Source organism: Gouania willdenowi, chromosome 21 (genome assembly GCF_900634775.1).
Source record: "Gouania willdenowi chromosome 21, fGouWil2.1, whole genome shotgun sequence".
Classification (NCBI taxonomy): domain Eukaryota; kingdom Metazoa; phylum Chordata; class Actinopteri; order Blenniiformes; family Gobiesocidae; genus Gouania; species Gouania willdenowi.
The window spans coordinates 377,012-395,000 of NC_041064.1; the positions used below are offsets into that span (position 1 = coordinate 377,012).

General features: G+C 41.4%; 1 protein-coding gene and 1 pseudogene across 1 annotated transcript in view; both read right to left on the reverse strand.

Annotated features, from left to right (window-relative positions):
• Positions 1-1,120: 1,120 nt before the first annotated feature.
• Positions 1,121-17,989, reverse strand: part of mylkb (myosin light chain kinase b) — a 25,510-nt gene continuing 8,641 nt past the window's right edge. The window contains exons 4-19 of the mRNA XM_028435610.1: positions 14,566-14,613; positions 14,360-14,487; positions 13,971-14,127; positions 13,711-13,901; positions 13,537-13,648; positions 13,364-13,396; positions 13,161-13,251; positions 12,886-13,089; positions 11,388-11,605; positions 10,613-10,736; positions 10,381-10,533; positions 6,770-6,893; positions 6,594-6,684; positions 6,398-6,526; positions 1,706-1,818; positions 1,121-1,559 (exon numbers count right to left, since the gene is read on the reverse strand). Of these exons, the coding sequence (XP_028291411.1) occupies positions 1,437-1,559; positions 1,706-1,818; positions 6,398-6,526; positions 6,594-6,684; positions 6,770-6,893; positions 10,381-10,533; positions 10,613-10,736; positions 11,388-11,605; positions 12,886-13,089; positions 13,161-13,251; positions 13,364-13,396; positions 13,537-13,648; positions 13,711-13,901; positions 13,971-14,127; positions 14,360-14,487; positions 14,566-14,613 (2,039 nt within the window). The 3' untranslated portion in view covers positions 1,121-1,436. The remainder of the gene's footprint in view (positions 1,560-1,705; positions 1,819-6,397; positions 6,527-6,593; positions 6,685-6,769; positions 6,894-10,380; positions 10,534-10,612; positions 10,737-11,387; positions 11,606-12,885; positions 13,090-13,160; positions 13,252-13,363; positions 13,397-13,536; positions 13,649-13,710; positions 13,902-13,970; positions 14,128-14,359; positions 14,488-14,565; positions 14,614-17,989) is intronic.
• Positions 12,645-12,761, reverse strand: LOC114455754 (uncharacterized; annotated as a pseudogene).

Sequence of the window (17,989 nt, forward strand, 5' to 3'; positions counted from 1 at the left end):
GTTTACAATGCAAGCTATGCTAACAATCAGCTGTAGAAGCTATGCTAACATTGCAAGCTATGCTAACAATCAGCTGTAGAAGCTATGCTAACAATGCAAGCTATGCCAACAATGAGCTGTGAAAGCTATGCTAACAATGCAAGCTATGCTAACAATCAATTGTGGAAACTATGTTAACAATACAAGCTATGCTAACAATCAATTGTGAAAGCTACTCTAACAATGAAAGCTATGCTAACAATGAACTATGGGAGCTACACTAACAATGCAAGCTATGCTAACAATGAGCTGTAGAAGCTACACTAACAATGCAAGCTATGCTAACAATGAGCTGTAGAAGCTACACTATCAATCAGCTCTGGAAGATATGCTAACAATTCAAGCTATGCTAACAATCACCTGTGGAAGCTATGTTAACAATGCAAGGTATGCTAACAATCAGCTGTAGAAGCTTTGCTAACATTGCAAGCTATGCTAACAATCAGCTGTGGAAGCTATGCTAACAATGCAAGCTATGCCAACAATGAGCTGTGAAAGCTATGCTAACAATGCAAGCTATGCTAACAATCAATTGTGAAAGCTACGCTAACAATGCCAGCTATGCTAACAATCAGCTGTGGAAGCCATGCTAACAATGCAAGCTATGCCAACAATGAGCTGTAAAAGCTATGCTAACAATGCAAGCTATGCTAACAATCAATTGTGAAAGCTACGCTAACAACGCAAGCTATGCTAACAATGAGCTGTGGGAGCAACACTAACAATGAAAGCTATGCTAATAATTAGCTGTAGAAGCTACGCTAAAGAATAGCTGTGGAAGCTACGCTAACCATTAGCTGTGGAGGAGCAGGAGAATTCAAACGGGCAGGACGGGACGTCTCCAGGAACGGATGTCAGGTGTAATAGGCTCCACCCCCAAACACAAACACCTCTCCACAGCTCACACCAGTCAGCAGTGTGTGTGTGCGTGTGCGTGTGCGTGCGCGCGCGCGTGTGTGTGTGTGTGTGTGTGTGTGTGTGTGTTAGGGTCTCCTGCTGGTCCTGGAGCCAGACCAGTTCAGAACCAGTTGAGTTCTCCATGTCCGTACTTTATTAAGGGGTCAGTGAATGCACCACAGACTGTGTGATAAAGAGTTTATTTGGTTTCTGTGAGTAACTACAGACGTAGTGTCTCGTACATGATTTATATATTAACACAACAACACAACAAGATGTGATAAACCACAATGAGTGCTGCAAAGCCTCAGACACACACTGACCTGTGCTTTAAATACAAAACACACACGCTCTCACACACACACACACACACACACACACACACACACTGAGTGCTCAAATGTGTCTCAAAACAATGAATAAACGACGTGACAACAAACTCTTTGTTTTTGTTTCCTCACATGCACGCTCCTCATCACTCACTCACACACACACACACGTTACTCTTCCTCCTCCTCTTCCTCTCCACCCATCACCTCCACCAGCAGCTCAGCCGTGCACGTGGCTTCACCCAAACTGTTCACTGCCTTCACCGTGTACTTAGCATCATCGTCACCTGAAACCTGCACACACACACGCACACACACACACATTAGGTCATATTCCTGTTTTTATTACTATCTTATATTATATTATTATCTGAACGTTGTTGTTATGTTTAGCATCAACAACTAATGACACACACACACACACACACACACACACACACCTCTGAAATGACCAGGCTACAGTGCCCTTCCTCATCATAGTCGATCTGGAAGTGACGGGTCTCTTTGATTGGCTGCTCGTCTTTGTACCAAACCACCTCAGGGTCAGGATAACCTGTAGCACATCATCAGTTACCTTGACAACCATCATCCATAAGATGGGTTAAAGCTGCAGTATGTCAGATTTGTTTGTTTTGTTCTCCTTTGATCTAAACTCCAGTACAAGAACAGGAAGTGAGTCATGATGTAAACAGGAAGTGGGTGTGTCTGAATATATGCATGTGTGTATACTTGTGTGGTGTATACGTGTATACGTGTGTATATGTGTGTATGTGCTTATATGTGTGTGTGTATGTGTGTATATGTGTGTGTATTAGGGATGTAACGATTCACTCAACTCCCAATACGATTCGATTCACGATACTGGGTTCACGATATGATTTTCTCACGATTTATTTTACAAAATGGGACTGTAGACAAATGACTGAAAAATATCCCTTTATTTTTTTGGGGGAAAATACTGTACTATTTTCCTTTTATTTTTCATTGTCAAAAGAATCCCTTGATAAACTATTCAAAATGATGCAATTTAACTAAAAATAAATCTTGAATGAAATAAATAAAGGAATAATACAAACGAAGAAGAAACCTATTAATTTAAATTCTGGTTCTATAGTAAACAATTCAAAACTACATAATAGTTCTTTTTCTTTTTAAAAGTGCAACTGAAAATGTATTTTATGCCTTAACAATTGGACTTAAAAAAAACAAAAAAGTCATTTTACTGTATTTACGTCAGATATTTGTTTAGACCAGCAGAGGGCGCTGGTAACCCAGTGGTCGGTTGGCATGCAGTTATTCCACCAGTGAAGAAGAGAAGCTATGCTAGCAGACAGAGCTAATAGAAAAACGTGACTTTTACAGATATTCACGTAATATTACAGATATTCTTTCGGTGCTAAAGGAGTAAAGAATCATTTATGAACATGTTTAACAGTAAATGGCGGCCAGAAAGAAAATAGTAGCAGATTCAGCCCGTCACGTCCGCTTCTGGAAGGATTAATATATAGCGCCCTCTGCTGTTTAAAAAAAGTACTGCGATTCAATTTTCAGAGCATCGATGTGAACCGTGGTACCTATGAATCGATTTTTAACTACCTTACGATTAATCGTTACATCCCTACTGTGTATGGGTGTATATATGTGTATATGTGTATACGTGTGTGTAAATGTGTGTATATGTGTGTGTAAACATGTGTATGTGCTTATATGTGTGTGTGTGTATGTGTGTACTGTATGTGTGTGTAAATGTGTGTATATGTGTGTGTAAACATGTGTATGTGCTTATATCTGTGTGTATGTGTGTATATATATATATGTAAACGTGTGTGTGTATATATGTGTGTACTGTATGTGTGTAAATGTGTGTATATATGTGTGCATATGTGTGTGTAATTGTGTGTATATGTGTGTGTAAATGTGTGTATGTGTGTGTGTGTATATGTGTGTATTGGTGTTGTAATTGTTGTGTCTATCTGGGTGTGTGTAAACGTGTGTGTTAATTTGTGTATATTGTGTGTGTAATTGTGTGTATATATGTGTGTAAATGTGTGTATATGTGTGTAATTGTGTGTATATATGTGTGTGTAAATGTGTGCATATATGTGTGTGTAATTGTGTGTATATATGTGTGTATATATGTGTGTGTAATTGTGTGTATATATGTGTGTAAATGTGTGTATATATGTGTGTATATATGTGTGTGTAATTGTGTGTGTATATATGTGTGTGTGTAAATGTGTGTATATATGTGTGTATATATGTGTGTGTAAATCATGTGGTATTAATGTGTGTGTACAGTTGTGTAATTATGGTATATTATATGTGTGTGTGTAACTGTGTGTGTAATTGTTTGTAAATGTGGTATATATGTGTGTATATATGTGTGTGTAATTGTGGTGTATATATGGTGTGTATCTAGTGTTTATATGGGTGTGTGTAAATTTGTATACATGTGTGCTGTAATTGTGTGTATATATGTGTGTGTAAATGTGTGTATATATGTGTGTGTGTAAATGTGTGTATATATGTGTGTGTAAATGTGTGTATATGGGTGTGTAAATGTGTGTATTTATGTGTGTATATGTGTGTGTAATTGTGTGTGTATATGTGTGTGTGTATTTATGTGTGTATATGTGTGTGTGTAAATGTGTGTATATATGTGTGTGTAAATGTGTGTATATATGTGTGTGTAAATGTGTGTGTAATTGTGTGTATATATGTGTGTAAATGTGTGTCTCTATGTGTGTCTATGTGTGTCTCTATGTGTGTGTGTGTGTCTCTATGTGTGTGTGTGTGTGTGTGTGTGTGTGTGTGTGTGTAATTGTGTGTATATATGTGTGTGTAAATGTGTGTATATATGTGTGTGTGTAAATGTGTGTATATATGTGTGTGTATTTATGTGTGTATATGTGTGTGTGTATTTATGTGTGTATATATGTGTGTGTAAATGTGTGTATATATGTGTGTGTGTATTTATGTGTGTATATGTGTGTGTGTAAATGTGTGTATATATGTGTGTGTAATAGTGTGTGTATATATGTGTGTGTGTAAATGTGTGTATATATGTGTGTGTGTAATAGTGTGTGTGTATATGTGTGTGTGTAAATGTGTGTATATATGTGTGTGTGTAATAGTGTGTGTATATATGTGTGTGTAATAGTGTGTGTATATATGTGTGTGTGTAAATGTGTGTATATATATGTGTGTGTAATAGTGTGTGTGTATATGTGTGTGTGTAAATGTGTGTATATATGTGTGTGTGTAATAGTGTGTGTATATATGTGTGTGTAATAGTGTGTGTATATATGTGTGTGTGTAAATGTGTGTATATATGTGTGTGTAAATGTGTGTATATATGTGTGTGTGTAAATGTGTGTATATATGTGTGTGTAAATGTGTGTATATATGTGTGTGTGTAAATGTGTGTATATATGTGTGTGTGTAATAGTGTGTGTATATGTGTGTGTGTAAATGTGTGTGTAATTGTGTGTATATATGTGTGTGTAAATGTGTGTATATATGTGTGTGTGTAAATGTGTGTATATATGTGTGTGTATTTATGTGTGTATATGTGTGTGTGTAAATGTGTGTATATATGTGTGTGTAAATGTGTGTATATATGTGTGTGTGTATTTATGTGTGTATATGTGTGTGTGTAAATGTGTGTATATATGTGAGTGTAATAGTGTGTGTATATATGTGTGTGTGTAAATGTGTGTATATATGTGTGTGTGTAATAGTGTGTGTATATATGTGTGTGTAATAGTGTGTGTATATATGTGTGTGTGTAAATGTGTGTATATATGTGTGTGTGTAATAGTGTGTGTATATATGTGTGTGTAATAGTGTGTGTATATATGTGTGTGTGTAAATGTGTGTATATGTGTGTGTGTAATAGTGTGTGTATATATGTGTGTGTGTATTTATGTGTGTATATGTGTGTGTGTAAATGTGTGTATATATGTGTGTGTAATAGTGTGTGTATATATGTGTGTGTGTAAATGTGTGTATATATGTGTGTGTGTAATAGTGTGTGTATATATGTGTGTGTAATAGTGTGTGTATATATGTGTGTGTGTAAATGTGTGTATATATGTGTGTGTGTAATAGTGTGTGTATATATGTGTGTGTAATAGTGTGTGTATATATGTGTGTGTGTAAATGTGTGTATATATGTGTGTGTAAATGTGTGTATATATGTGTGTGTGTAAATGTGTGTATATATGTGTGTGTAAATGTGTGTATATATGTGTGTGTGTAAATGTGTGTATATATGTGTGTGTGTATTTATGTGTGTATATGTGTGTGTGTAAATGTGTGTGTAATTGTGTGTATATATGTGTGTGTAAATGTGTGTATATATGTGTGTGTGTAAATGTGTGTATATATGTGTGTGTATTTATGTGTGTATATGTGTGTGTGTAAATGTGTGTATATATGTGTGTGTAAATGTGTGTATATATGTGTGTGTGTATTTATGTGTGTATATGTGTGTGTGTAAATGTGTGTATATATGTGTGTGTAATAGTGTGTGTATATATGTGTGTGTGTAAATGTGTGTATATATGTGTGTGTGTAATAGTGTGTGTATATATGTGTGTGTAATAGTGTGTGTATATATGTGTGTGTGTAAATGTGTGTATATATGTGTGTGTAATAGTGTGTGTATATATATGTGTGTGTAAATGTGTGTATATATGTGTGTGTGTATTTATGTGTGTATATGTGTGTGTGTAAATGTGTGTATATATGTGTGTGTAATAGTGTGTGTATATATGTGTGTGTGTAAATGTGTGTATATATGTGTGTGTAATAGTGTGTGTATATATATGTGTGTGTAAATGTGTGTATATATGTGTGTGTGTATTTATGTGTGTATATGTGTGTGTGTAAATGTGTGTATATATGTGTGTGTAATAGTGTGTGTATATATGTGTGTGTGTAATAGTGTGTGTATATATATGTGTGTGTAAATGTGTGTATATATGTGTGTGTGTATTTATGTGTGTATATGTGTGTGTGTAAATGTGTGTATATATGTGTGTGTAATAGTGTGTGTATATATGTGTGTGTGTAAATGTGTGTATATATGTGTGTGTGTAATAGTGTGTATATATATGTGTATGTGGTACCTTCTATCTTACAGTCGAAGCGAGCAGCGCTGCCTTCAACGACCTCCACGTCTTTAATGACGGAGCTAAAGGTGGGAGCACACTCTGACCTCTGAGAAAGCTCCAGACACTCCAGGAACTGATTGTCCTCTGATGGAGAACACACACACAAATATATGTGTACAACTCTCACACACACACACACACACGCTTGTACCTTCAGTGGGTGAACCTTTCTTGGCGCTGACTCCAGCCATCATCGCCATCGAAGACAGGCGACCAATCGCTCTGACAGCATGACCTGTTTTCTGAGGACACACACACACACACACAGCATCATGTTTTCTGCTTCTTACTGTAGGAGCTGCTGTTGTCATGGAGACCATGTTGTACCTGCCACTTCCTCCTGAGGATGTACTTCTTCATCCTCTCCTTGCTGAGCTTCTTGGCCTTCATGGTGTTGGTGTCTTGCTTCAACCACGAGTGTTGGAAGCACTGAGCACAGGTGAGCCGTGCCCTGCAGGGAGAACCAACAGGTCAGCAGCAGGGCGTGGTCACAGACTAGCAGGGTGTGGTCACAGAGCAGCAGGGCGTGGTCACAGACTAGCAGGGCGTGGTCACAGAGCAGCAGGGCGGAGAGAGAGTAGCAACAGCTCCGTTCACTCCAATGGTTCAGGTTTTTTTTACAGCAATGGCGGCTCATGGAGCTTCAATAGTTCCAGGAAGTGATCAGTTTACTATTGTAGACAATGGAGCTAGAGTTGATTAGACGTTTGTGATGCACTTTTGAACAGTAAGACGTTATTATTATTATTATTATTATCAGTGTATTTAAACCCATTAACATGTGCATTAAAGCATGTTAGTGGATTATCCCTATATATTATAGATTAAGGCATCATTAGCAGATAACAGATGAGGCTAGGATATATTAACGTTACTGGATAAAGTTATTAATGCGATGTGGAATTAGAGAAAATACTATTAAACATGATTTATTTTGCTGTTGTAAATTAAATTAATGAATTCATGACTGAATTATCATTATAATAATAATAATAATAATAATAATAATAATAATAATAATAAAAATTAAAGCCGCGAGCGGCGTCATAGGGTCCGATGAAGCGGCCGGGGGCGGTAACCCACGGTCACGTATACCACTGTTGGGGACTTGGGAATTGGCCTGGAGTTGTAAGCGTTTTCGTATAACGGTGTAGTTATGGCAAAGGATTTTCCTGTGTCATGATAGGCCCCTCCCACTTTTCACAGCCTGGTATATTTTCCATCGCAATGTGCTTCCATCTAATAAGATTCATCCTACAGTGTTTTGAAGTCAACACGACATATCGTCTGTCCGCTACAGCTGCTCGTGTTGGACGACCACAAAAGCGGCGCCCTCTGAGAACGCAAGGCATTGTGGGTAAATTGGTTATCGTTTGTTGTTTAGCTCTGGACAGTGATCGTGTGTATCAAATATGAAGCAGTTTGAACTTTGCACTCTAGAGTTATAAGCGTTTTTGTATAACGGCGTAGTTATGGCGAGGGATTTTCGTGTGTCATTATAGGCCCCTCCCACTGGCCATGATGGGTAATTTGGTCATCGAGCGTTGTTTATGGATGGACAATCATCGTGTGTATCAATTATGAAGCAGTTTGAACTTTGCATTGAAGCGTTATAAGCATTTTCCTATTATAGCGTGCTGATGGCAAAGGATTCTCCCGTGTCATTATAGGCCCCTCCCACTGATCACAGCCTGTTTTTTCTTCCATAGCAATTTGCTCCCCTCTGTGTAGGTTCATCCTACAGTGTTTTGAAGTCAACTCGACATATCGTCTGTCCGCTACAGCTGCTCGTGTAGGACGACCACAGAAGCGGCGCCCTCTGAGAACGCAAGGCATTATGGGTAAATTGGTTCTTGAGTTTTGTTAATGGCTGTACGGTCATCATGTGTATCAAATATGAAGCCGTTTGAACTTTGCATTCTAGAGTTATAAGCTTTTTCCTAGAACGGCGTCCTGTAAATGCTAACCGTGTACGTGACCTTAAATGACACCGGTCGAAAACACAAGGCATGATGGGAAATGTTTCAAAGCAGTCATGACCAAGCTTGGGCACATGTCCTTTGTGTGAAATTTGAAGCTGATGGAAGTTTGTGTGTCAGAGTTATGGAGATTTGGAATTTTTTGCGTGCTAACGAAAATTAGCATTGCAGTTTTGTGGCGGCGCCACGACCAAACCGTGACAGATACAAAAATTCTTTCGATAACTTTTCATCTTCAATGGGTCCTATGTGGTGTTGCCAAGTTTTAAGCGAATCGGATGAATCCCCTCAGACTAGATAGCGCAGATGCGTTTCGAGGGCGAAACGCCATTTTTGACCTTTGACCCAAGATGGCTGACTTCCTGTTTGGTTTTGGGCGGGGTCACAATGTAACTTTTTGCTCATTCTGGGGCGAAGACTACATGTGGCGATTTTCGTACATATCGGTCAAACCTGGCGGTCGTGCGGTTCCATCGTTTTCTTGGCGGCAAAAACGCACGTGCGTTTTCTGTTCGGTTTTTTTCACGCCACCAAATTATCGAATTTTTCGCCAGGCGCGAGGTGCGTGCAATTTTCGGTGAGTTTTCGGGCGTTTTTAGGGGGTCGAATTAGCGATCAAAGTGGGGAGGTACATAATAATAATAAAATAATAGGTTCCTCTGTCCCATTCTGGGACATCGGACCCTAATAATAATAATAATAAATGCCTGAAAATGTTTCTGCAGAATAACTTGAGTTTACTTCACACACACAACTCAGTTTTATCTACCCACATAGGCTACATATCTTAATTTTTTTTAATCAAACAGTAGCTTTTTAATTGTGTTAATTGTGAAAAAGTGCAAATGAAGTGTTTGAATATGATTATCTCACAGATGTTTTAATAGTTTTATTTTAGATCTCTCCTGCTGACGTTGGCTAAACATTTCTTTCTTCTCTGGTTCTGTTGGGAAGCCGTACATTTTACTTCAGAGTGATTGGACATTTCTTTAATGAATTTATTTTGGTACATAAATGCATAGTAAAAATCTACTTTTATATATGTATAAACATAATAAATATGTTTTCAATGTTAATGTTGGCCTTAATTATGTCAAAAAAGCAGGTAAGCTGTTTACACTAATCTTTAAAACAAATTTACGTTAGGAAAAAAAACTGCATAAATATTGTAAATCAATGCAGTTATTCATGACAAATTACTGAAAATGTCAGTTATGTCACTAGGAATCAATGGATTTGAATGGCCCACCAATAACTTCCAGGAACAAATTCGTCTACATGAATCATGTGACGGTCAAACATTTCTGTTGTCGCTGCTCTCTCTCTTTTTACGGCTCTGAATGGGGCCACAGAGCAGCAGGGCGTGGTCACAGAGCAGCAGGGCGTGGTCACAGAGCAGCAGGGCGTGGTCTATGACCTCACATTAGTTTAAAAAACAACACCCATGCACATAAAAACTGTAGTTAGTGGTTAGTGTGCAGGCGCTCACGGTCCGTCGATAAGGCGGGTGTTTCAGGAGCCAATAGATGGTCGCTGCTACTCCTTTCTGATTGGTCAACTTAAACACCAGCATTCTCCAGGCCAGAGCCAATCAGAGGCAGTGGGCGGGTCATCCTCGTGGCAATGTTGGATGCATAAAGATGTCCGAGGAAAAAAAGGTAAATCAAAGAATAGACAGATAATGAGTATAAAGATCTGATGTTGATGTTTTATGTTGACCAGTCAGAAAGAGGAGGAGCAGCAGCAATCACCTATTGGCTCCTGAAACACCCGCACTCTTCAATACATTCAAGTGAACAGAAAGTGATGTCGAGAGTGAAAGGAGTTACCGAGAGCATGTGGAAAGTTAGGGCTCGTACACACACGAGAATAGTGTGTGTCCACTCGCTAACTAACTACAGGTTTTACGTGCACAGTTGTTGTTTTCATGCATGTGCAGGTCACAGGTGAGCATTGTACCTCATGTCCTTCTTCAGCAGGTTGGTGATGAAATCTTTGGCGTTGTCAGAGATCTCATCGAAGGCCTCGTCCTCAAAGTCCCACGTAGCTGAGGTGACGTTAGACAGAGTCTCCACATCACTGTCCCCCATGAAGGGAGAGAGACCACTGAGCCTGTGAGGGCACGCCCAGGGCACAGTCAACACAGGTAGCCTGTGCGTGCGTGTGTGTGTGCGTGTGTGTGTGCACTAACAGGATGTAGCAGATGACTCCGATGCTCCACATGTCCGTGGTGTAGCTAATAGCTTCATAGTTGATCACTTCAGGAGCCACAAACTCTGGAGTTCCAAACAGAACCTTCAGAGTCCCAGCGTTCTCTGTCCATGGACCAACAGAACGTTAGCACGTTAGAGCGTCAAAACGTTAGCGTGTTATAGCATCAGAACGTTTGCACGCTAGGGCGTCAGAACATTAGCACGTTAGAGCATCAGAACGTTAGCATGTTAGAGCGTCAGAACGTTAGCACGTTAGAGCGTCAGAACATTAGCATGTTAGAGCGTCAGAACGTTAGCACGTTAGAGCGTCAAATGTTAGCACGTTAGAGCATCAGAACATTAGCACGTTAGAGCATCAGAACGTTAGCATGTTAGAGCGTCAGAACGTTAGCACGTTAGAGCGTCAGAACATTAGCATGTTAGAGCGTCAGAACGTTAGCACGTTAGAGCGTCAAATGTTAGCACGTTAGAGCGTCAGAACGTTAGGACGTTAGAGCGTCAGAACGTTAACACGTTAGAGCGTCAGAACGTTAGCATGTTAGAGCGTCAGAACGTTAGCATGTTAGAGCGTCAGAACGTTAGCACGTTAGAGCGTCAAAACGTTAGCACGTTAGAGCGTCAGAACGCTAGCATGTTAGAGCGTCAGAACGTTAGCACATTAGAGCGTCAAATGTTAGCACGTTAGAGCGTCAGAACGTTAGCACGTTAGAGCGTCAGAATCTAATCTAATCTAATCTCCAGGTGTGAGATTACCTAATCTGCGGGCGAGGCCAAAATCGATGAGTTTGATCTTGCTGCCGGTCTTGTTGACACACATGATGTTTTCTGGTTTCAGGTCCAGGTGGACAATGCCCTTAGTGTGGATGAAGTTAACTCCATCTATGATCTGCAGCATGTATTTAATCACCTCTCGCTCCGTCAGCTCAAAGTCTTCATCGATGATTCGCTCAAACAGCTCACCGCCCGAAATCCTGACAGACAACCAAACAGTTAGCCCCTCCCCCACAGAAAGACAGCTGTAGATCTGTTCCTGTGATTTGTCACAGACGTATAGAGAATAGATCATAGGCAGAGTTTGCGATTCTTTCCAATGGGGCAAAAGACAAAATAGAATTAAATATATAGATTGTCTGGAGATTCACGCCAACCCCAATGTGTGTAACATATGCAATAATACAAAAATGATTAGTAATATAATTGATAATGTTTACTTAAAAAATTTGCATCACAGCGTCGTTTAATGCATCATTTTTGTGGTGCAGTGTTGCTTCAACATTTACATTGTGAAGATGAATTGGTCAACAGAAGAAGAACCAACCTAAAGTCTCAAAAGTTTGGGACCATTTCATTGAAAACTTCTACTACACACCTGAGGTAGAACGAACATGTGTGACATGAAACTAACAGTAATATGTTAGATTTAAAGCAGCAGAAAACTAGTTTATTAAAAATAAAAAAATCTCAATAACATTTTAACATTGTTTCTTTCAGAACAATAGTTACAGAGAGATGTAGCCGCCGTAGCCTTGAAAAGGAAAACAATGGTCACATGACTCGAGCGCCAAAAAATTACTTTTTAAAGAGTCAGATTTTTTAATCTTAAAATATTTGTATATTATGTTCATTCTCTTCAGAATTTTTTTTATGAATTTGGGAAAAATGTAATGAAAACTCTTGACCAATGGGGGGGCAATGCCCCCCAAAACTCTGCATATAAAATAATAATAATAATAATAATGCATCAGTTTTATATAGTGCTTTATCATAGACACTCAAAGTCGCTTTACAGAATTAAGGCATTATTCTTTCACTCCACACTTAGTGGTGGTAAGCTACTATTGTAGCCACAGCTGCCCTGGGGCAGACTGACTGAAGCGAGGCTGCCATAGTGAACCATCGGCCCCCCCGACCACCACCAACACTCACTCACACACTACATTCATACTAGACAATGTAGGTGAAGTGCCTTGCCCAAGGGCACAATGACAGATACCACTGGGTGACTGTACCCCACTGTGGCACCTGGAATTCTCAGTGGTCTCCATCCAACTACTAACCAGGCCCAGACGTGCTTAGCTTCCGAGATCTAACGGGATCGGGCAGTGACAGGCTGGTATGGCCACGATAGATCTGTTCTTTATGTTTGTTAAAACGTATAGAGAATAGATGTGTTCCTTTCCTCTAAGACCAAGCTGAGGAACATCTCTCAGGCCTTGTGGGGGTCTCAGTGAGCAGAGTGGGGGTCACCTACATCTCCAGCACCATGACGATGTCAGACTTCCCTTCAAAGGCGTCGATGCACTGGACCAGTTTGGGGTGGTGGAGGCTGTTCATGATGCTGATCTCCTGTCGAACGTTCTCCTTCTCCTTAGCCGAATACGCCTTGATGAACTTCCCCGCCCAGGCCTTCTTAGTGGCCTTCTCCACCAGCTTAAAGACCTGCCCGAACTTCCCCCTGCACACCGGCCACATCATTAGACAGGCCTCATAGGTGGACCATTGGACAGGTGAGTGGGCGGGGCTTACGTTCCCAGCCTCTCCTCCACATCGTACAGCTCCTTCACCTTCACGTCTGTGCGGATCATCACGTCTCTGTAGTCAGGCTCCTTCTCCACGTCTGAGACACACACACACACACACGGATGATAGCAATGTTTCCAACATTGTTTCATTGCTGTTGTTGTTGTTGTGCGTGTGTGTGTGTGTGTGTGTGTGTGTGTGTGTCGTACCATCATCTTCCTCCTCAGCCTCGTCCAGGTTATCTGTCAGACCAACAGCAGTGGTTAGTTTGACATGTTGCAGGTCTTTCAGGTGTTTAAGGTGTGCTGTACAGTCTTTGATGTGTTGTGTGTGTGTGTGTGTGTGTTTCAGGTGTGCCACTCGGTGTGCGTGTCGCTCTCACCGTCGTCTACCAGTCCAACAATGACGGGCTCAGACTCTGCGCTGGGTTCTCCCACTCCGTAGATGTTCTCGGCCCGGACTCTGAACTTGTACTGGCGCTCTGGGAGCAGGTTCTGTGGACGGACGCTGTTAGCAGAGGCCCCACCTGTAGGAGCGGAGCCTCGCTCACACTCACCTGGACGTTGTAGGACGTGCTGTTGCAGGAAACCAGATGTTTCCACTGCTGGTCCACTGAGTCCCAGATCTCCAGCTGATAGGACTGTACCGCACTGCCTCCGTCGTAGGTGGGGCCATACCACGACAGGGTCAGACTGGACCGCCGCACGTCAGAGGCTGCTGGGACCCGGGCGGGAGGGTCGGGTTTATCTGAGGAGAGGAATATTACTGACAGTTCTTGAAGAGCAGCACCTGTGATGGATGTGTGGAGGTTCTTACCTACGATGGTGAGGTTGAGGGCCGCCTGGCGCAGGCCATAGTTGTTCCTCAGCTCGATGGTGTAACAGCCACAGTGCTCCTGCTGACCACTGTTAATGGTCAGTTTAGTGAGGCCCTCTTCATTCTCTATGGACGTGTCCTGAGAACCCTCCTGGATCTGAGCAGAGCGCACAACAACCTTCATGTCCCAGCAGCTCCCAGGCCTTCACCCCCATCCAACCACCCTCAGAACCTTTGCCTTGAAATCATCTTCTACATCTTTAGAATCGTTAGGACACCAAAAGACATCAAACCTTTCACAGCTTCAACAAGACCAGGAAAAGTTTCACTCAAACATTCAGACCTTCAGGAGAACTTCACCAATCTTCAGAGGAGCATCAAACTCTCACCGGTTTCCTGAACTTCAGCCAGGTACAGGTGATAGGCGGAGCTCCTGAGAACTTGCAGAGGATCTCCACCTTTTCTCCAGCTAAGATCTTCATGTCCTCGGGGAAGGTGAGGATCTGAGGAGGCATCGCTATGAGACACATCCTTCATTAGCACATGTACACCTTTCCAATAATGCTCCTGTGCCCACACAGACTGGGAGGCTCACCTTGTCTGGGCGGAGTCTTTGGGGTGGGTTTCTTTATCCTGGCCTCACCTGAAGGACACAGAGATGTTCACGTTCTTCATCAGACCTTTACAGTTCATGTTCAGAGCTAAACGTGTCAGAGCTGATGTTATTCTCTAAGGTTCACGTCCCTCCTCCTCTAGACATCCCGTCTGAGTTAAAGACACACTTCAAAATAAAAGCACTTGTTTAGGATTTGTTGTCTTCTTTTACACTGAAAGCTGGTCCAACCTGAGCTAAAGCTCCAGGTCCTTATTTGGCCAGTGTGCTCAGGTGAACTGTGATCTCTGATCTCAGGATAAAGACCGGTCGGATGCTTTCTGTGGGAACAATGTCTGTGACCTTATAAGGACCCACTGTAAACACTCAGTTATCACACTATAGACCAGTTAGCACGCTATAAACCAGTTATCACGCTATAGAGCAGTTAGCAAACTATAGAGCAGTTAGCACACTATAGACCAGTTAGCACGCTATAGAGCAGTTAGCACGCTATAGACCAGTTAGCACGCTATAAACCAGTTATCACGCTATAGAGCAGTTAGCACGCTATAGACCAGTTAGCACGCTATAAACCAGTTATCACGCTATAGAGCAGTTAGCAAACTATAGAGCAGTTAGCACACTATAGACCAGTTAGCACGCTATAGAGCAGTTAGCACGCTATAGACCAGTTAGCACGCTATAAACCAGTTATCACGCTATAGAGCAGTTAGCACGCTATAGACCAGTTAGCACGCTATAAACCAGTTATCACGCTATAGAGCAGTTAGCAAACTATAGAGCAGTTAGCACACTATAGACCAGTTAGCACGCTATAGAGCAGTTAGCACGCTATAGACCAGTTAGCACGCTATAAACCAGTTATCACGCTATAGAGCAGTTAGCACGCTATAGACCAGTTAGCACACTATAGAGCAGTTAGCACGCTATAGACCAGTTAGCACACTATAGACCAGTTAGCACGCTATAGATCAGTTAGCACACTATAGACCAGTTAGCACACTATAGACCAGTTAGCACGCTATAAACCAGTTATCACGCTATAGAGCAGTTAGTACGCTATAGACCAGTTAGCACACTATAGACCAGTTAGCACGCTATAGAGCAGTTAGCACACTATAGAGCAGTTAGCACACTATAGACCAGTTAGCACGCTATAGACCAGTTAGCACGCTATAGACCAGTTATCACACTATAGACCAGTTAGCACGCTATAGACCAGCTAGCACGCTATAGACCAGTTATCACGCTATAGAGCAGTTAGCACACTATAGACCAGCTAGCACGCTATAGACCAGTTATCACGCTATAGAGCAGTTAGCACACTATAGACCAGTTAGCACGCTATAGACCAGTTAGCACACTATAGACCAGCTATCACGCTATAGATCAGTTAGCACACTATAAACCAGCTAGCACGCTATAGACCAGTTATCACGCTATAGAGCAGTTAGCACGTTATAGACCAGTTAGCACACTATAGACCAGTTAGCACACTATAGACCAGTTATCACGCTATAGAGCAGTTAGCACGCTATAGACCAGTTAGCACACTATAGACCAGTTATCACGCTATAGACCAGTTAGCACACTATAGATCAGTTAGCACACTATAGACCAGTTAGCACACTATAGACCAGTTATCATGCTATAGACCAGTTATCACGCTATAGACCAGTTAGCACACTATAGACCAGTTAGCACACTATAGATCAGTTAGCACACTATAGACCAGTTATCACGCTATAGAGCAGTTAGTACGCTATAGACCAGTTAGCACGCTATAGACCAGTTATCACACTATAGACCAGTTAGCACGCTATAGACCAGCTAGCACGCTATAGACCAGTTATCACGCTATAGAGCAGTTAGCACACTATAGACCAGCTAGCACGCTATAGACCAGTTATCACGCTATAGAGCAGTTAGCACACTATAGACCAGTTAGCACGCTATAGACCAGTTAGCACACTATAGACCAGCTATCACGCTATAGATCAGTTAGCACACTATAGACCAGCTAGCACGCTATAGACCAGTTATCACGCTATAGAGCAGTTAGCACGCTATAGCCCAGTTAGCACACTATAGACCAGTTAGCACACTATAGACCAGTTATCACGCTATAGAGCAGTTAGCACGCTATAGACCAGTTAGCACACTATAGACCAGTTATCACGCTATAGACCAGTTAGCACACTATAGATCAGTTAGCACACTATAGACCAGTTAGCACACTATAGACCAGTTATCATGCTATAGACCAGTTATCACGCTATAGACCAGTTAGCACACTATAGACCAGTTAGCACGCTATAGATCAGTTAGCACACTATAGACCAGTTATCACGCTATAGAGCAGTTAGCATGCTATAGACCAGTTATCACGCTATAGAGCAGTTAGCATGCTATAGACCAGTTAGCACACTATAGATCAGTTAGCACACTATAGACCAGTTAGCACACTATAGATCAGTTAGCACACTATAGACCAGTTAGCACACTATAGACCAGTTAGCACACTATAGACCAGTTAGCACGCTATAGACCAGTTAGCACACTATAGACCAGTTAGCACACTATAGACCAGTTAGCACACTATAGACCAGTTAGCACACTATAGACCAGTTAGCACACTATAGAGCAGTTAGCACGCTATAGACCAGTTAGCACACTATAGACCAGCTATCACGCTATAGATCAGTTAGCACACTATAGACCAGCTAGCACGCTATAGACCAGTTATCACGCTATAGAGCAGTTAGCACGCTATAGACCAGTTAGCACACTATAGACCAGTTAGCACACTATAGACCAGTTATCACGCTATAGAGCAGTTAGCACGCTATAGACCAGTTAGCACACTATAGACCAGTTATCACGCTATAGACCAGTTAGCACACTATAGATCAGTTAGCACACTATAGACCAGTTAGCACACTATAGACCAGTTATCATGCTATAGACCAGTTAGCACGCTATAGACCAGTTAGCACACTATAGACCAGTTAGCACGCTATAGATCAGTTAGCACACTATAGACCAGTTATCACGCTATAGAGCAGTTAGCATGCTATAGACCAGTTATCACGCTATAGAGCAGTTAGCATGCTATAGACCAGTTAGCACACTATAGATCAGTTAGCACGCTATAGACCAGTTAGCACGCTATAGATCAGTTAGCACACTATAGACCAGTTAGCACGCTATAGACCAGTTAGCACACTATAGACCAGTTAGCACACTATAGACCAGTTAGCACACTATAGACCAGTTAGCACACTATAGACCAGTTAGCACGCTATAGACCAGTTAGCACGCTATAGACCAGTTAGCACACTATAGACCAGTTAGCACACTATAGACCAGTTAGCACACTATAGACCAGTTAGCACGCTATAGA